The 20244-nt window shown below is 41.4% G+C and overlaps 1 protein-coding gene across 15 annotated transcripts in view; it reads left to right on the forward strand.

Annotated features, from left to right (window-relative positions):
- The window catches only part of ZNF19 (zinc finger protein 19), a 33067-nt gene extending 23062 nt beyond the window's left edge, over nt 1–10005 (forward strand). For 11 of the 15 annotated variants that reach the window (XM_087870583.1, XM_087870587.1, XM_045810248.2 and 8 more), the window contains 3 exons: nt 1733–1859; nt 2388–2501; nt 5951–10004. In XM_087870583.1, the coding sequence (XP_087726709.1) occupies nt 1733–1859; nt 2388–2501; nt 5951–7056 (1347 nt within the window). In that variant the 3' untranslated portion in view covers nt 7057–10004. Of the gene's footprint in view, nt 1–1631; nt 1860–2387; nt 2502–5950 lie in introns of all 15 variants that reach the window. The other 4 variants (XM_045810251.2, XM_045810252.2, XM_087870591.1 and 1 more) reach the window with 2 other exon arrangements.
- Nucleotides 10006–20244: the final 10239 nt, after the last annotated feature.

A 20244-nucleotide genomic window follows, 5' to 3' on the forward strand; every position in this document is an offset into this window, starting at 1 on the left:
CTGCAGCTGCTGCTGCTCCTCCTGCTCCTCCTGCTTGTCCTCCTCTTCCTCTTCTTGCTCCTCTTGCTGCTGCTGCTTCTGCTCTTGGGACCACACTTTAAGAACCACTGTTGTAGTTAATGCTGAGTCATTAAGTCATTGAGTTTACTGGGTCACATTGTCATTTTAAATAGATCATGGTATGTGCTGGCACAGGATGGATTCGGTATAGGACAGCCTGGAATTGGGGCTGTTTAAGTGTCCCCAGCTGTTGAACTTGTATACTGATTGTATGATGGTGAGGAAGAGTCAGATTCCAGAAATACTGAGACAATGAAACTGGCAGGATCTGATTACCAACTGCACGTGAGAAATGAGCAGTGACTGGAGTGAGTTAGTCGAGGGTGAATTTCAAGTTCTAGTGTAAGAGTCCGGGCTGAAAATGGTACTATTAACTGAGAGGGAAACAAAATTGTCGCTCATTGTGCCAGTTAGTTTATATGAGTTAGAAAAGCCAGTTTTGGTTGGAAGATAAATTTGGTGTAGTTGGTGGGTGAGACATGTTAGGTCACCAGGGAGTCTGAGGCAGTGCTGGAACTAGTGGGAGATGGGATCTGCAGAATCATTTGAGGCATTAGAAGGTGGGAGGATATTCATTGCATGTTCAGGTAACCAGTTTGATACCAAAGTCTGAGGAGTAGATAGAGGGTCTAAACCAGGTACTAGCACTTTCTGGGAAGGTAGAACTGGGGCCATTGGAGAAGGGAAAGGAGGGACCGGTGAAAAATCTTGAGACTTGGTTGGTAGAAGCTGTTACAGATTGTCTCGGAGATATAAAGAAAAGCAGCTAAAAGAGCTACCCAGCAGCAATTGATTCCAAAAGCAAATTCTCCCTGGAAGACCCATCAGGAAGTCTGTCAGAATAGACTGCTCCAGGCGGCAATAAGCTCTCTCTGCTAGACGTTTTTAAGTATAGGCAGTATAGCTTTTCAAGCACAGATGGGGTTGGATGAGACAGGCTCATCAGAGCCAACCATGATGCTCTTCTTGTTAAGGTGGGCTTGAGGTTTGGGGCAGAGTGAGCACTTGTGCGGTACAGATGGATTACCTGGGCACTGAGGCAATGAAGGGGGAACAGGTAGGTCCTGACATGCTGCCTGTGAGTGGGAGTCTAGACCGGTTGAAGCTAATGTCCATTTGTAGGTGTAACAACAAAAGATTAAAAGTATTGACAAAACCAGGGGCGCCTGGGTGGCTCAGTCATTAAGCGTCTGCCTTCGGCTCAGGGCGTGATCCCAGAGTCCTGGGATCGAGCCCCACATCAGGCTTCTCCGCTGGGAGTCTGCTTCTTCCTCTCCCATTCCCCGTGCCTGTGTTCCCTCTCTCGCTGGCTGTCTCTCTCTGTCAAATAAATAAATAAATAAATAAATAAAATCTTTAAAAAAAAAAAAGTATTGACAAAACCAAAGAATTTGCTTTAGGAAGTTTAATTAATGGGAGATTTTCCAAGGTTTTTGAAATGTTACCATGTTTTAGAATAGTACATTTCATGTCCTAATGGAAGCTCTTCTGTTAGAGAAGTTTCAGATTTTTGATTGTAGAAATAGTCATTTAATGGTCTAACATCCAGTTCCTTCACTTTTTCTCATTAGCCATCCGTTAGGTCCCCTCCCTCATACTGTCTCCTGTGCACTGCATTCTTGGCCCTGAGTCAGTGAATTGGCTCTGGGACAGAAGGAACCTCTTCTTTTAGGATTTGGTGACCTTTAAGGACGTGGCTGTCTACTTCACCCAGACAGAATGGGCTGGTCTTTCTCCTGCACAGAAGGCCCTGTACAGAAGTGTGATGCTGGAGAATTATGGGAACTTGACATCCCTGGGTAAGGCTGCTTTCCTCCTGGGATTCAGATCTGTGCTTTCCACTTCCTTCCTTATTCTCTTCTAATAGGCTGGGTATGCAGTGTGGAGAGGGAGTGATTTTCTCTGGTATCCTCCACTCTGTGGCTCTAGGGCTGAAACCAAATGACCCACTTCAAAGGTCGGTGGGTAGGGAGAGATCTTGGGTCAGTTTGGTTGCAATGTATGGAATTGTGCCCTAGTAAGAGTGCATCCCGTCCTCCAAGGGACTCTGCACAGTAAGGAATACATAGTTTCCACTGCCAGAGCTAAGTTCTTAACTTGCCTATGGAAGGGTGTGACCCCTTCCCTGTGTTTGCATGTGTCTTGGAGGATCTCACTAACTTACATACTCTTAAGTAGGAAGGGATCACAGATGCTCAGTTTCTTTATCATATCTTGGCTTTCCCCAATCCTGAGCCTTCTTCTGTGGATCTTACTCTTACGGAGGCTCTTGGGGTTTTCCTTCTTTTGACACAGCTGAAAGATGCCATTTTTCTCCCCCTTTTCAGGATATCCAGTTCCCAAACCTGCCCTGATCTCACTTCTGGAGGGAGGGAATTTGCCTTGGGGCTTGGAGGCACAGGATAACCCATCTGCAGAGAGGACCAAAGACATCTGTAAAGGTAAGTGAGGAGGGTTTAGAACTGGCAGCTATGAAGCTTTATAGAGCCATGTATTTTAAAATGAACCATGCTGGGAAGGATTTAAATTAAATGGATGATTTCTCCTAGTAAGTAAAATATGAAATCTCTCCCGTTAATTTTAACTCTTACGAGATAACAAGTTCCCCTTAATAAATTTCATGTGGTTTTTTAATCCATTACCCCTTTCTGAGTTTTGGCATTTCCTGTCTCAGTGGTCCTCCTTCTTTGGACAGGATGGCTTTGTTCACAGGTGGTTTTCAGTACTTACCACGTGCCAAGCTTTGTTTAAGAAGCTCTGGAGGATACATGCTATGGAGACAAATGTAAAGAGCTTAAAAAAAAAAGTGTGTTAAGTGCTGTTGTTGGTATATAGGTAGTGGGCTGTGGGAGCACCCCAGAAGAAGTTGGAGAAATTACCATTTAGAAGCTTAAGTAAGCTGCTTCAGTGGCGGACTGTATGTTCCAAATTTGACTTATGACAATGGATCCCACGTGAGAAAAGAGAAGGTAGATCATCTGGCTTAAGAAAAGGAGTAGAGGGTCCAATAAATTGTTGGGAAGAATTTTGCAGTTTAATGTTCAGAGACAGTCACCTGGGCAGCATATTTTAAAATAAATGTTTCTGGAGCACCTGTAAGTATTTGTCTTTTCTAGTAAGCAGTGGAAGAGCATGAAGCTTAGGACTCAAAGCCTAAGTAAGACTTTCTAGAATCTGGGGCTGGTAGAGTCTACAGTATACCCTGACCTCCTTTACTCAGCCAGTGGTGTAGATGAATGAGTTGGTGTGTCTTACCCACCCAGCCTTGTATGGAAAATCTAGAATGCAGAGTTTGTGGTGGACATGAGGGCTCTATCCTAACGAACTTAGGGCATGGGAACAGGAAATGACAGAGTGGGTAAAAACAAACAAGGAGCAGGAGCATTGACCCCTGCCACAGTGACCTTGCCTCTAGTGACATAAGCCCATATTTGGTTGTATTTGTGAAATATTAACATAGTATGTGCTTTGGATTGGCCTGAAGGAAATCGAAGGCATAGAATCTTGTTAAACTGTTACTTTATGTCAGGTGTTAACTTTTGAGTGAGTGAATTGGATAGGAGATAGTGGCAGTGCAAACATGGAAGAGGAAAGAGCAGGTGGAGCTAACATTGACCAGATCTTATCAAAACTTGGCCATCAAAGAGTTGAGTCAGGTAACACTGGGAAGTTGTGACATAAAAGAAACTTTTAAATTCATGTGAATTCAGATCTGAGCACAGAGTCTGAGGTTCCTTTAGAATATGTATAAATGGATGGCCAGAGCAGGCCACAGAGAAGGCAGGTATAGAGTCTGAGATAAACACCAGGTCTACAGGAGTAGATGCCAGTGTAGTCTACCAGAGTTTTAATTGAAATGACAGCCAGAGAGCAAAAAGGGCTGAATCTTAAATATTAAGGGATATTTAATTTTATTGAGACAGGGAAGAGAAAGTAGGCAGAGGAGCATCCCCAAGAGGTAACATGGTACTGAAGCCAAGGGTAGGAGTTTCAGGGTAGATACTTTGTAGAGAAGGAGTAATCACATTTTGTATCACCACCCTGTATACTCATTATGTACTTTGAGACTGGAGTATTAAGAGACAAAATTTACCTTGGCATTGCAATATATGTGAATTCTGTTCTAGGTTAGGCTAGTGTATTTCATTTTAAAAAGTGTTTGATAGTTACATACTGTGTCAATTTCACAACTAATGGGTAGGCAGTTTGAAAAACACTACTGTAAGAAAGAGTTGGATGTGAATGGGGTGTTGGTTACGCCCAGGTGGATTTGAGGATCTGCAGAAGGAGGTTGGTGATGAAGAGGAGGGATGATACATCTGGTAGAGCAGTGTAGCAGGGGAAAGGAGGAGATGGCATCAGGGGTGATTGGGAAGCATGAGAATTAAGAGGGCAGTGGATGGCTTGGAATGAGTGGGTTTAGAAATGGAAGGCAAAGATGTTGAGGGCACTGCATCTGGGCAGCTTTGTTCTTTCAGCAGGAAGGTGGGGGTAATGGCTAGAGACCTAGGAAGGTGGTGGCTTGGAAGAACTGCTGTGGGGATCTAGATGATGGCAGATTATGGGGCAGCAGGAAAATAAAGAGTATTTTGGTCATTGATTTCCCAGTCCTGGTTTTATAACTGAGCACCCAAGTAGCAAGAAGGAGGCAGGGTGTGAGAGCAGACCACCAGGTCTCAGTTGTTGTGATCAATCTCTTCCATACTGCTCCTTAACCTGTTTACTTCACTCTCCAGTGTCTCTTCTCCCGTTGCCTTTCTCCAAGGGCTCTTACTCATTTAACTCGTGCTTGAAGGATGAACTTGATTAATGAGCAGATGAGTCCCAGATAACCTAGATTAACATTAAAACAAAATTAGTCCAACATTTTATGTAAAATAGATTGGAGCACCTGGGTGGCTCAGTTAAGCACCTGCCTTTGGCTTGGGTCATGATCCCAGGGTCCTGGGACTGAGCCCAGCATTGGGCTCCTTGCTCAGCAGGGAGCCTGCTTCTCCATCTGTCTGCCGCTCCCCCTGCTTGTGCGCGCACGCTCTCTCTCTCTCTGACACATAAATAAATAAAATCTTTTAAAAAAATAGATTGACTTTAACTGAGGTAAAATGGTATCCAGTCTTGGGGTACAAATGCCATTTTATAGGTGGCTGTTTGTCTTCTTTTTGCTAAAATGAGAAGAACCACTTTGCAGTCTTGGTGTATCTAAGTAAACTGTATTCTTCCCTTTCCAAATAGAGTCTCTGCGTGTTTGAGACTCAGACTTTTGTGAGAGTCTGATAACAAGACAGGAATTGCCAGCAATTTTAGGGAGTTCACTATCCTGTTTGGACTTGCAGTTAACAACCTTTGGGGAATGTCCTGCAGTTAAGAACCTCTGAGTGTGATTTTCTTCTCTCTCTGTCTTGCCACAGCCTAGTGTCTTTAATACTTAGTGTCTCTGGGCTTTGGGGGTATTTACAGGGTATGAATTTTTTAAAAGAAACTTTTTCCTTCATCACCTTCATGTTCTGGCTCTGTTCTGTTGTACTCCCTGAGTCTTGAGTCTTGCTAGCCCCAGTGTCACCACTTGCTCTTAGGGGCTGTGCCTCTGATATTTTGTAGGCCTATGAGTATGATATGGTTAGAAAATACTAGAATGTACCAGAGAGAAGTTATTCAAAAAATAAGAAGTCTGGAAAAGCTTAGTAAGCAGTCTGATGTGTGCTGTGTATACCAGTACCCTGTTTCTCCTCGACTGTTCTCTGTTTGATATTTGGCCCTTTCATTTTAGTAGCCTGGTCTCGCAGTCCAATGTGGAGGTTGTAGTAGTAATCTCTAAAGGCCCTATACTTTTTGATGCTGTTTTGTTTCTAGCATAATTCTCAGGTGGCATTTGTGTTTTCTGTTACATTAGATACTGAGACCAACGTTGGCAGTGAGTCCACATCAGCACAGGGAATTTCTGAAGAAAGAGATGCGATAGTGTCACATTGTTTGCAGAAGAGTGTTGTTCAGGGAGCCAACTTTCTAGAAACCTGTGAACTGGAAAAACACCGGGAAATCCCCACAGTGAAAAGTGTTAAAGGAAAGGTTCCAGGAATCCACTGTGCAAGAAAACCCTTCGGATGTGAGGAGTGTGGGAAATGCTTCACTTATTTTTCTTACTATGTTAGACACCAGAGAATCCACACCGGGGAGAAACCCTTTGAGTGTAATGAGTGTGGAAAAGCCTTTAATGGAAATTCTTCATTAATTCGGCACCAGAGAATCCACACTGGAGAGAAACCCTATCAATGTGAAGAGTGTGGGAGAGCCTTTAATGATAATGCAAATCTGATCAGGCATCAGAGAATCCACAGTGGGGACAGGCCCTATTTCTGTGGAGAGTGTGGAAATAGTTTTACCAGTAGTTCTGAGTTTGTTATACATCAGAGAATCCACACTGGGGAGAAACCTTATGAGTGTAATGAGTGTGGAAAAGCTTTTGTTGGTAATTCACCACTACTTCGACATCAGAAAATCCACACTGGAGAGAAACCCTATGAATGTAATGAGTGTGGCAAAAGCTTTGGAAGGACTTCCCATCTTAGCCAACATCAGCGTATTCACACAGGGGAAAAGCCTTATTCTTGTAAAATATGTGGGCAGGCCTTCAATTTTCATACAAAACTAACTCGGCACCAGAGAGTCCACAGCGAAGAGAAACCCTTTGACTGTGTAGATTGTGGAAAAGCCTTTAGTGCTCAGGAACAATTAAAAAGGCATCTAAGGATCCATATTCAGGAGTCTTCCTATTTATGTGATGCGTGTGGAAAAATCTTCACTAGCAAAAGAACTCTTCTTCAGCATCAAAGAAGCCATACTGCAGAGAAACGCCATGAGTGTGTCAAGTATGAAAAAACCTTTAGGACTTCTTCCAGGCTAGGTCATCATGAGCATATACACCCCGGAGAGAAACCTGTCGTCCTGGACATTTGTCATTTTGGCCTCCCAGATTTTTTCATCCCCTTTTACTGGTAATAGTACACTAAATTTCCCTTTGGATTTCATCTTCCACTCGGGAGCAGGATGTGTGACACAGGCCTGGCTCAGCTGCACATTCCTTCCCCTAAGCCATAGCTGTTGGTTCAGATATCACTAGTTTACCCATCATGGTCCAGTTATAGCCCCGGGACTTGGCAAGAGCTAATAGAAAGAAATACTCTTCTTTTCCCCCTTAGTCTTAAAGCTGAGAGGAACTCTTAGATCCTTGTGGAGGCTGAGGAGAAAGTTAAGACAGCAAAAGAGAAATCAGAATTGAAGAGCAATCACCCTTGAAGCTTCTGTTTGAACAACTACATTAAACCATATCTGAAGCCAGAAATACAGCTGGGTTTTTGAGTTCCAGTAGCCAACACGTTTAACTTTTTTTTGTTTTTTTGTCTTTTTGTTCAACCAAGTTTAGGGTAGGTTTTCTTTCCTTGCAAGAGAGCTTTATCACTGTAACAAAAATCTTCAGGGAAAACAAACCTGATGGAGAAATGTTTTTATGTGTATGATGTGTGGGAAAGTCTTTAGCTATAGTTCAGCAGGCCCTGTGATTGTAACAAGAATGGAAAACCCATTGTAATGCAGGAGCCTGGGCGACATCAGGGTACCAGTATATAGAAGTTCTAGCTATTTACGCTCTGTGACACGAGTTTCAGTTGTTGCTGCAAAACTGTCTGCATCAAGGAGTCCATTCTCAAGATAAGTCCTAACTATGAAACCAGTAGCTTCCGCTCTTTAAGCTTTCATTTTGTTTACTCAGTTTTTACTTGGAATGGATGCTATTCTAGGGATTAAACTGGTAAATGCCAGGTTGTTGTAGCATTTACAGCGTGCCACTTACCAGTTTGTCTAGAATAGCATGCCCACCTTGCCCTTTGATTTGGTCAGTGGGGCAAAGAAATGCTCCGGTTCTAAGAGGGAGTGCTGAGGTGTCTCAGTAGTAAGGCAAAGAGCTGGCCCTTTTCCTTCGATGATGAATGTAGTCTGCACCCTCCTTTTCTACTCTGCCCTTTTGCTGCCAACCATTGTGACAGTCACCCTGCCACATTCCAGATTTCACCTGCTCCCTGAAGTCTGGCACCTGGTGGCTTCACCACCTCTTCTTTATTTGCCAGCAGTTGAATGAGCAGTCGTGTCACATGCTTGGACTGACCAATGAGTGATAGGCTGGGGGAATCACTTAACTTAAAAATTGAAGTATAATACACGAAAATGCACAACCTGAAATATTACCAAGAACATAGACTTATAATCACTGAGATCAGGAAAAAGTACATACCAGTACCCGATGTCTCCTTGTGCCTGGTCCTAGTCATTACTTCTCTCTCACAGTAACCTCTGTTCTGACTTCCACCACACAAATGTTTACCTGAATGGAATCGTCAGTATAGATTCATTCTCATTGCCACATGGTATTCTGTTACATGAATATACCACAGTTATTGCCTGCTGTTGGTAGACATGTAGGTTGCTTCAGGGGGATCATTTATTTTTTTTTAAATCATTTTTTATTTTAATGTTTTTTTATTATGTTAGTCACCATACAGTACATCCCTGGTTTCTGATGTAAAGTTCGACGATTCATTAGTTGCGTATAAAACCCAGTGCACCATGCAATACGTGCCCTCCTTACTACCCATCACCAGTTTATCCCATTCCCCCAACCCCCTCCCCTCTGAAGCCCTCAGTTGGTTTCTCAGAGTCCATAGTCTCTCATGCTTCATTCCCCCTTCTAATTACCCCCCTTTCTTTATCCCTTTCTTCCCCTACCGATCTTCCTAGTTCTTATGTTCCATAGATGAGAGAAATCATATGATAATTGTCTTTCTCTGCTTGACTTATTTCACTTAGCATTACCTCCTCCAGTGCCGTCCATGTTGCAGCAAATGTTGAGAACTCATTCTTTCTGATAGCTGAGTAATATTCCATTGTATATATGGACCACAACTTCTTAATCCAGTCATCTGTTGAAGGGCATCTCGGTTCCTTCCATGATTTGGCTATTGTGGACAATGCTGCTATGAACATTGGGGTGCATATGGCCCTTCTCTTCACTACATCTGTATCTTTGGGGTAAATACCCAGTAGTGCAATTGCTGGATCATCGGGTAGCTCAATTTTTAACTTTTTAAGGGACCTCCACTCTGTTTTCCAGAGTGGCTGTACCAACTTGCATTCCCACCAACAATGTAGGAGAGATCCCCTTTCTCTGCATCCTCTCCAACAATTGCTGTTTCCTGCCTTGTTAATTTTTGCCATTCTAACTGGCGTAAGGTGGTATCTCAGTGTGGTTTTGATTTGAATTTCCCTGATGGCTAATGATTTTGAACATTTTTTCATGTGTCTGTTAGTCATTTGTATGTCATCATTGTAAAAGTGTATGTTCATATCTTCTGCCCATTTTATGATTTGTTTATTTGTTTCTCGTGTATTGAGTTTGAGAAGTTCTTTGTAGATCTTGGATACCAGCCTTTTATCTGTAGCATCATTTGAAAATGTATTCTCCCATTCCGTGGGCTGCCTCTTAGTTTTTTTGACTGTTTCCTTGGTTGTGCGGAAGCTTTTTATCTTGATGAAGTCCCATAAGTTCATTTTATCTTTTGTTTCTCTTGCCTTTGGAGATGTGTCATGAAAAAGGTTGCTTTGGCCGATGTCGTAGAGGTTGCTGCCTATGTTCTCCTCTAGGATTTTGATGGATTCCTGTCTCACATCGAGGTCTTTCATCCATTTGGAGTTTATCTTTGTGTATGGTGTGAGAGAGTGGTCAAGTTTCATTCTTTTGCATGTGGCTGTCCAATTTTCCCAGCACCATTTATTGAAGAGACTGTCTTTTTTCCACCAGATGTTTTTTGCTGCTTTATCAAAAATTAGTTGCCCAAAGAGCCGAGGATCCATTTCTGGGTTCTCTGTTCTGTTCCATTGGTCTATGTGTCTGTTTTTGTGCCAGTAGCATGCTGTCTTTGTGATCACTGCTTTGTAGTACAGCTCGAAATCCGGCATTGTGATGCCCCCAGCTTTGTTTTTCCTTTTTAACAGTTCCTTGGCGATTCAGGGCCTTTTCTGGTTCCATACAAATTTAAGGACTATTTGTTCCAGTTCTTCGAAAAATGTCATTGGTATTTTGATCGGGATAGCATTGAAAGTGTAGATTGCTCTGGGTAGCATGGACATTTTAACTATGTTAATTCTTCTGATCCATGAGCATGGAATATTTTTCCATCTTTTTGTGTCTTCCTCAATGTCTTTCAAGAGTGATTTATAGTTTCTAGAATATAGGTCCTTTACGACTCTGGTTAAGTTAATTCCAAGGTAACGTATGGTTTTTGGTGCTATTGTAAATGGGATGGATTCCCTAATTTCTCTTTCTTCAGTCTCATTATTCGTGTATAGAAATGCAACTGATTTCTGAGCATTGATTTTGTATCCCGCCACATTACTGAATTGCTCTATAACTTCTAATAGTTTGGGCGTGGATTCTTTTGGGTTTTCCATATAGAGTATCATGTCATCTGCAAAGAGAGACATTTTGACTTCTTCTTTGCTGATTTGGATACCTTTTATCCCTTTTTGTTGTCCAATTGCTGTTTCAAGGACTTCTAGTACTATGTTGAATAATAGTGGCGAGAGTGAGCATCCTTGTCGTGTTCCTGATCTTAAGGGAAAGGCTTCCAGCTTTTCCCCATTGAGAATGATATTTGCTGTAGGCTTTTCATAGATGGTTTTATGAGATTGAGGAATGTACCCTCTATCCCTACACTCTGAAGGGTTTTAATCAGGAAAGGATGCTGTATTTTGTCAAATGCTTTTTCTGCATCAACTGAGAGGATCATATGGTTCCTGAGTCTTTTCTTGTTGATACGATGTATCACGCTGATCGATCTGCGAATGTTGAACCACGCTTGCATCCCAGGGATGAATCCCACTGGGTCATGATGGATAATCCTTTTGATGTACTGTTGGATTCTATTAGCCAGGATCTTGTTGAGGATTTTGGCGTCCATATTCATTAGGGAAATTGGTCTGTAATTCTCCTTTTTGATGGGGTCTTTGCCTGGTTTGGGGATCAAGGTAATATTGGCCTCATAGAATGAGTTTGGTAGCTTTCCTTCTGTTTCCATTTTTTGAAATAGCTTTAGGAGAATAGGTATTATTTCTTCTTTGAATGTTTGGTAGAATTCCCCAGAAAAACCATCCGGGCCTGGAGTTTTGTTATTTGGAAGGTTGTTTATCACTGACTCAATCTCTTCATAATTAATTGGCCTGTTTAAAAAATCAGTTTCTTCCTGTTTCAGTCTTGGTAGTTTATAGGTTTCCAGGAAGGCCTCCATCTCTTCCGGATTGCTTAATTTATTGGCATATAGCTGTTGATAAAAGTTTCTAATAATCCTTCCAATTTCATAGGTGTTGGTTGTGACCTCTCCTTTTTCATTCATAATTTTATTAATTTGGGTCCTTTCTCTATTCTTTTGGATAAGTCTTGCCAGCGGTTTGTCAATTTTATTGATTCTCTCAAAGAACCAGCTTCTAGTCCTGTTGATCTGCTCTACTGTACTCCCGGTTTCTAATTCATTGATTTGTGCTCTAATCTCGGTCAACTGCTTCCTCGTGCGTGGATTAGGCCTGTCCCTCGTTGCTGTTCCAGCTTCTTGAGGTGAGAATATAAAAACTGCATTTTAGATTTTTCTATTTTGAGTGAGGCTTGGATGGCTATGTATTTCCCCCTTAGGACTGCCTTTGCAGTATCCCATAGGTTTTGGACCATTGTGTTTTCATTCTCGTTGGTCTCCATAAATTGTTTAAATTGATTTTTGATTTCCTGGTTTATCGAGTCATTCCTGAGCAGGATGGTTCTTAGTCTCCAAGTGTTTGAGTTTCTTCCAAATTTTTCCTTGTGGTTGACTTCCAATTTCAGAGCGTTGTGGTTTGAGAATATGCAGGGAATAATTTCAGTCTTTTGGTGTTGGTTGAGACCTGTTTCGTGACCCAGAACATGGTCTATTCTTGAGAATGTTCCATGGGCATTAGAATAGAATGAGTATTCTTTGGTTCTGGGGTGTAGTGTTCTATATATATCTATGAGGTCCAACTCGTCGAGTATGGCATTCAAAGCTCTTGTTTCTTTGCTGATTTCTTGCTTAGATGATGTGTCTATTGCTGATAGTGGAGTGTTGAGGTCTCCTACTATTAGTGTATTTTTATCTATATGTCTATTGTGGTTAAGAGTTGGCTTGTGTATCTTGCTGCTCCCCTGTTGGGGGCATATATATTTATAATTGTCATATCCACTTGTTGGATACATCCTTTAAGAATAATATAGTGCCCTTCTATGTCTCTAACTATAGTCTTTAGTTTAAAATGCAATCTGTCTGATATGAGAATTGCTACCCCAGCTTTCTTTTGAGGTCCATTGGCGTGAAAGATGGTATTCCATCCCTTTACTTTCAGTCTGACTGTATCTTTAGGTTCAAATGAGTCTCTTGTAGACAGCAAATGGATGGGTCATGTCTTTTTATCCAATCTGCAACCCTGTGGTATTTATGGGAGCATTTAGGCCATTTACATTGAGACTGATTATTGAGAGATATGATTTTAATGATGCCATTTTGCCAGTAAAGTCTTTGTTTCTATAGATTGTGACTTTCTGTTCTTTATCACTCTGGGGGCCTTTTTACTTTTCTAGAACCCCCCTTAATATCTCCTGTAGGGCTGGTTTCGTGGTTACAAGATTGGTCAGTGACTGGCGATTCTGGAAGGTCTTTATTTCTCCATCAATTCTGAATGACAGCCTTGCTGGATAAAGGATCCTTGGCTGCATGTTTTTCTCTGAAAGAGCTTTAAAAATGCCCCCACCCAACCATTTCTCTCATTCCAGGTCTGTGTAGACAGGTCTGGCGTAATTCTGATACCTTCGCCTTGGTATGTGAGAAATTTCTTTGCCCTGGCCGCTTTCAGTATTGTATCCTTGGATCTAATATTTGCGAATTGCACTATGACGTGATGTGGTGTAGGTTTGTCGTGGTTGAGCTTGGGAGGGGTCCTCTCTGCCTCTTGGACACAAATGTTTGTTTCCCATGCTAGATTAGGGAAGTTTTCAGCTATAATTTGTTCAAATATCTCTTCTAGACCTCTGTTTTTCTCCACCCCCTCGGGGATGCCGATGATTCTGACATTGGAACGTTTCATTGAGTCAGTAATCTCCTGTAACCTACATTCCTGAGCGTGGATCTTTTTGAGTCCAGATTCTATTTTAGCTTTTTCTTCTACTAACCCATCCTCCAATTCGCTGATACGTTCTTCTGCCTCATTCACCCTGGCCGTCAGAGCCTCTACTTTTGACTGCATTTGGCTCATAGAATTTTTAATTTCTGCCAGATTCGCTCTTATTTCCGCCCTTAGAGATTCTATATTCTCATTAACATTTCGTTAATACTTTTTCACATCTACACATCATCTTGACCGTTGTTACTCTGAATTCCATTTCTGATAATTTGGTTATATCCATATCCATTAGTTCTGTGGCAGAGGCCACAGACTCATTGTCTTTTCTTTGCTGGGGTGGGGGGATTTCTCCTTCTCCTCATTCTCATGAGGAGAGGTTGCAGGGTTGTCCAGAGCCCAAATTACTGACCGGGACCCAGGCCGTGTGCCCTTGTTTTATAGGGATCTTAGGGATATGGGCTTCTTGATTTTTCAGCCTGCCTTCTGGGGGAGGGGCCTGCCGTGCTGATACTCAGGCAACCCTGTTTGGGTAGAGTCTCCGTGTCCCCTGCAACGGGGGATGGGGATGGGCACACTGTGAGCCGGTATTTCCAGGCTTTTGTTCTCTGGTGGCTTTCCCTGGTGGTTTGCTGTGCCTCTTCTGAGAGTCAGAGCAGCAGTGGCCAAATCTCAGCCTCTGTCTCAGAACAGAGGGATCGCGGACCGTTCTCCACTGATGTTCTGGCCACTTTTTAACTCTGTTACTGTTGGTGCTGCTCAACCCTGCAGCGTCCCGGGATGTGTGCCCCACACCCGGAGTCCCAGCCCTCACTTCCAGGGCCGGCGCGTCTCTGTCCTTTGTGTTTCTAATACCGTCAGCCGCCCCTGTGCACTCCGAAGCTCCGGCCCTCAGTCTGGTCGCGCGCGTTCCCGGCTCACGGTCTCAGTCTGCTCTCTCGCGGGTGCCAGTCCTCGAGTCCGCCCACTCCCTGTGCAGGTGGCTACCGCTTCCTGGCACCTGAACATGGCAGCTCCCTCCCCCTTCCATTTATCTTCCGATATCTGTGCGAGGTTTCACAGCTCCCCGCTTCCTACCTCAATACTCAACGCTGGAGATGTTCATTTGTAGAGATCCAGATGTATCTTCCTGCGTCTCAGGCTGATTCCGTGGATGTTCAGGCTGGTCTGGTACCTATCCAGCTCGACTCAGGGGACCGGCTGAAAAAGGGGCCCCCTACTCCTCCGCCATCTTAACTCTTTTTTTCAGATCATTTCTTTTTTAAGATTTTATTTATTTGACACACAGCACAAGCAGGGTAAGCAGCAGGCAGAGGCAGAGAGAAGCAGACTCCCCACTGAGCAGGGAGCCCAACTCAGGGCTCAATCCCAAGACCCTGGGATCATGACCTGAGCTGAAGGCAGATGCTCAACCGACTAAGCCACCCAGGTGCCCCAGGGGGATCATTTTGAGGGCAGATCATCTGAAAGTCACTCAGAATAAAACTGGTGAGAGTAACAGGCTCCGGGACTTAGTTTCACATATTGCCACATCAGCCACAGCTGCCCTTCAATAAATGATGTTACAGCATTAGTATGCTTCTGATGCTCACCCTATGCTAGGCACTTTCCTAATCACTGCACACACTTAAACAATTGTATGAAGTAGTTGTAATTAACTCCATGTTACAGTTGAAGCAAAGATTAATTAGGCCACCCAAGGACACAGAAGTAGCAGAGCAGGGGTTCAAACACAGGCAGCCTGGTGTCAGAACCCACCAGTGTTCTGGCCATCCTAGTATTGCCCTGTTGAGATCAGAGGGGAGGTCAGTAACAGAAGAGAGGTTGTTGGAGGAGACAGTCTCCTTAGAGGTGGAGAATATCAGCAACAAGTCAAAACTGTACCTGACTTCAGATGGAGGTAGGTGAGGGTGTAGGCAACAGTGAGGGATAAGCATAGATTGAGCTAAAACACATGTCTCCTACAGATGGTGTCTTAATTTGGCATACCCATGAGGCAGAGGACTTGGGTCTTAGGTCCCTTCACCCTCAGAAACACCATTTGAAAATGGGTATTTTCTATCGTGTACCTGAACCGGAGAGCTGGCTCCTCCGAGGCATTTCAGCTTTGAGATGTGGTGATAGCCCGAGTGATGTTTAATTTTTTTCATCTTTGTGGACTTCTTCATTGAGTAATTAGCATCCATGGTCCCTGACCCCAGTGCCACTGTCAGGAACCCCTCCAACTGAGTAACCATCTTTGAATTAGTCATGTTTAGTATATTAGTATATTGTGGATCTGTGACAAATTACCACAAATTTAACGGCATAAAACAAAAGACATTTATTCTCTCAGTTCTGAAGGCCAGAAGTCAAATCCGTTTTCTTGGGCTGAAATCATGGTGTTGGGAGGGCTGCACTCCCTGGGGCGGTTCTAAGGTAGAATCTGTGCCTTTTCTCTTCCAACGTTTGGTGGCTGCCAGCATTCTTTATCTTGTAGCCACATCACTCCTCAGCCTCTGCTTTTGTCCACATCACCCCCTCTCTGTGTCTGATCTCCATTTGCTTCTCTCATTACACCAGCAAAAACTGCCATTCAAAGCAACATTTACCAGGTTGCAGAAATCAGGACCTGGTATCTTTGGTTGGGTGTTACTCAGATGCATAAATAACGTGGAAGAGGAATGAAGTTAACATGAATTGAGCAATGCCTGAATCCCAGGCCATACCTTATGCACTTTAAGTGAAACAACATACAGCATTTACAACAACTATGTGCTCTTACCCCATTTTTCAGAAAAATGAATGGAGTTTCAGAAAAATGAAGTGATTGCCCAATGTCTCATAGCTAGTCAGTGAAGGAGCCAGGACTGTTCTGTATGATTCCTACTAGGTCACACTGCCTCGAAAGCCGGCTGCTAAGGTTTTTGCACTTATTGACCTGACAAGTGTTAAGTTAGTGCACTTGATAACACATAACAAACTTACCTGTTCGTTTCTTTTTCATTTCCTGCCCACCATCTGTATTGCATTTTCACATGACCAGAAGATACAAAGAACATCGGGGTGTTAGCAGCTTGCTGTTATCTAATGTGGTTTGTAATAACGTGGTTAACTACCTTCAGGAACCAGAATTACTTGGTTTGGCTGTTGATGTAAGTCTCTGCTTTTTTATCATCATCATCATCATCATCATCATCATCATCAATGTGATATCTTGTTTTTTAATTGGAATATTTAATCACTTGTATTTGATAAACTTATTAGGTTTAAGTCTGTCAGCTTGCTATTTGTTTTCTGTTTGTCCCATAGTTTTCCCCCATCCCAACCCCATTTCCTCCCCTTTTTTGGATCAATTAAATTTTTGTGATTTCATTTTGTTTCCTTTTCTGGCTATTCAGCTATAACAGTTTTTGTTTTAGGATTTAGACTATATATCTTAAACTTAGCACACTCTACTTTTAAGTAATATTATACCGCTTCATGTAAGGCATAAAAACCTTTTAAGAATGTATTTCCATTTCTCCTCTCCTAACCTTTTAAGGCTGCTTACAGTTGTCCCACAGCTCATAAATGATCTATTCATGTATTATTTAATTAGACTTTTAATTTTGAGATGATTGTAGATTGGCATGCGTTGTAAGAAATAATATGGAGAGTTTCCATGTATCCTTTACGCAGGTCCTCCAAAGGTAACATCTTGCAAAACTAAAGTACAATACAATAATCAAGTCAACATACCACACACTTCCATATTCACAGGGATCCCTCAGGTTGCCCTTCTAGAGCCACAGACAACCCTTTCCTTCACTCCCGGAAGCCACTAACCTGTTCTCTATTTCCTTTTAAAAATCATTTTAAGAATATTATGTAAATAGTACCAGACAGTATATAACATTTTGGGATCGGCCTTTTCACTCAGTGTAATTCTCTGGAGATTGAATGAGATTGTATCAATAATCTGTTCCTTTTGATTTCTGAGTTTATTCTGTAGTATAGATAACCCACAGTTTGTTTAACTGCTTACCTATTGAAGGACATTGGAGTCATTTCTAGTTTTGGGCTGTTATGAATAGAGCTGCTGTAGGCGTTTGTGTACAGGTTTTTGTATGAAAGTTTTTGTTTGTCCTGAGTAAATGCCCAGAAGTGCTGGGTCATGTGATAATTGCATGTTTGGTTTCCTAAGAAACGGACAGACTGTTTTCCGATGTGACCGCACCATTTATTTTACATTTCCACCAGTAACATGTGATCCAGCTGCTGTGCATCCTCGACAGCAGTTGGTGTTGTCACTATTGTTTTGTTCGTCATTCTGATAGATATTTAGGTTAATGGTATTGTGGTTTAATTGCATTTTCCTAATGGCTAATGATGTTGAACATCTTTTGTCATCTATCTTCTTCAGTGAAGTGTTTCTTCATATATTTTACCCATTTTCTAATTGAATGTTTTTTGTTTGTTTTTTTTTTTTTCTGTTGGGTTTTGAGTGTTCTTTATATATTCCAGAAATACAGCAAGAAGTATGTGCTAGTACTTGTTGGATATGTGGTTGCATGTACTCCTACTCCATAGCTGGTCTTTTCATCCTCTTAACAGGATCTTTTGTAGAGAACATTTTTTTAATTTTGATGAAGTCTAATGTATCCATTTTTCCTCTTATGACTAATGCACTTTGTGTTAGGTCTAAGAACGCTTTGCCTAGCCCTAAGTCCTAAGGATTTTCTCTTTCATTTGTTTCTAAACATTTTACATTTACAGTTTTACATTTTGCATAATTTCATTTTACATTTATGTCTGTAATCAATTTTGGGTTTATAGGTTGTGATACCTAGGTTGAGATTCATTTTTTTTCCCTGTGGATGTCCAGTTGCTCCACCACTGTCTTTTGAAAAAGCCATCTTAACTCTGTTGAATTGCTTGTGTACTTTTGTAAAAGAGATAAGTTGAGCATATTTGTATGGGTCTATTTCTGGGTTCTTCATTCTGTTCCATTGATCTGTGTATATTCCTCTGCCAATAATACAGAGTCTTGATTGTTGTAACTACATGAGAAGACTTGAAATTGGGTAGACCTATTCCTTTCATGTTATTCTCCTTTTCCAAGCTGGTTTACTTATTCTAGATCCCTTGCCTTCTCATACAAATTTTAAAATAATCTTGTCTATATCTTCTGCTGCAATTTTAGTATGAATTGCATTAAACCTATATATCAATTTGGGAAGACCTGACATCTTTCTTATGCTGAATCTTCCTTTTTTTTTTAAGATTTTATTTATTTATTTATCAGAGAGAGGCAGCCAGCGAGAGAGGGAACACAAGCAGGGGGAGTGGGCGAAGAAGAAGCAGGCTCCTAGCGGAGGAGCCTGATGTGGGGCTCGATCCCAGAACGCCGGGATCACGCCCTGAGCCGAAGGCAGACACCCAACGACTGCGCCACCTAGGCGCCCCATTACGCTGAATCTTCCAATCCATGAATCTGGTGTTTATTCCCATTAGTTTAGATCTGATTTGATTTCTTTCATCAGCATTTTTTGGTTTTCAACATGCAAATCCTGTACACGTTTTGTTAGCGTTCATTTATTTTTAATTTTCTTTTCTCTGTGTAGTTTCTTTCTGGATAGTTTTTACTGCTGTGACTTCAAGTTCACTACATTTTTTAAAAAGGTATTTTTTTCAATATCTACTCTTAATTCTGTCCAATGTATTTTTAATTGTACATTACAGTTTTCATCTCTGAAAGTTTGATTTAGGTCATTTCTATATTTTCCATAGTTTTTGAATCCATGGGACGCAGTTATAATAACTTTTAAATGCCGTTGTCTTCAAATTCTGTAGTGACTATTTCATTAATTTGCTAGGATTCGTTTTTAATTTAATTTCTTAGATTATGAGTTACTAGTTCAAGTAGTTAGTATTAATTTTAAACTATGTACTCAGTAATACAGACTGTGATGATAATTTCTTAGGGGATGATTATAATTTCTTAGGGGACATCCCCACTATCACTCCAAAACCTAGGCAAGAACTATAACCTTCTTTGTTATCTCTCTTTGCTAGTGGGAAGATTTTTTTCTAATTTATCCTTTCATAGGTCCCGGCATTTGGTTGGGCGTATGTGTGTGTGAGAAGCCCCCGTTCCTACTTCTTGTTTCACGTGGCCTCCTGAATATTATAATATAGCCTCTGGAGATACAAAGATCTTAAAATCTCCACTATTTCCAGTCGTGTCAGCCAAATCAGTCAGGGCAGCTAACCTATGGTTTAGTTTCTTGTTCAGTTTTGGTACCTGGGTATGTTTTCCTGCGAGCTAAGTATAAAATGATGTTATAAATTATAGCTTATCCTAAATTTCTAGATACTAGTTTATATCATTCACAATATTTCCTTAAATGGAATCCTGCCTAGTGATATTTTTGTCTCAAAGTCATTGCTATATTAACATAGTTAATGCCATTATTCCTTTAGCTTAACACTTGTTTGGTATATCCATTCTTTAACTTTTAATCCTTTCACATTTTTATGTTTTAGTAGTACCTTATAAATATATAACATTGTTTCTCTAGATGAACCTTAGAATCATTTCATAGGTTCCAAAAGAAATCTTGTTGTGGTTTTATTTGGGTAGGGCAATTCCTCCCATCTTGTTCTTTTTTCCCCAAAAATTATTTGAAATTGGACTTGCAGATTAAATCAAGATGAATGCCCTGTCTTTGAAAAATTACCTATGCCTTTCCATATACAAGATTTTATTGTTGGTAATGCTGGTAGTGGTATTTACATTTTTCTTCATCTATGTCTTAAATATTTATTGTTAAATTTATTCTTTTTTTTGTTGTTGCTTTGTTGCTTTTGTGAATAAGACCTCTCCCTGCTCTATTTCTCCACATAATAGATTGAGTGATTTGTTAATTTAATTCACAATATCAGTAAGTAATAGAAATTTTTATACTTTTGAAACATTCTTGAATTCTTGGAATGAACCCC

This window comes from Ursus americanus, chromosome 21 (assembly GCF_024610735.1).
Source record: "Ursus americanus isolate L20-20 chromosome 21, mUrsAme1.1.p, whole genome shotgun sequence".
Lineage (NCBI taxonomy): Eukaryota > Metazoa > Chordata > Mammalia > Carnivora > Ursidae > Ursus > Ursus americanus.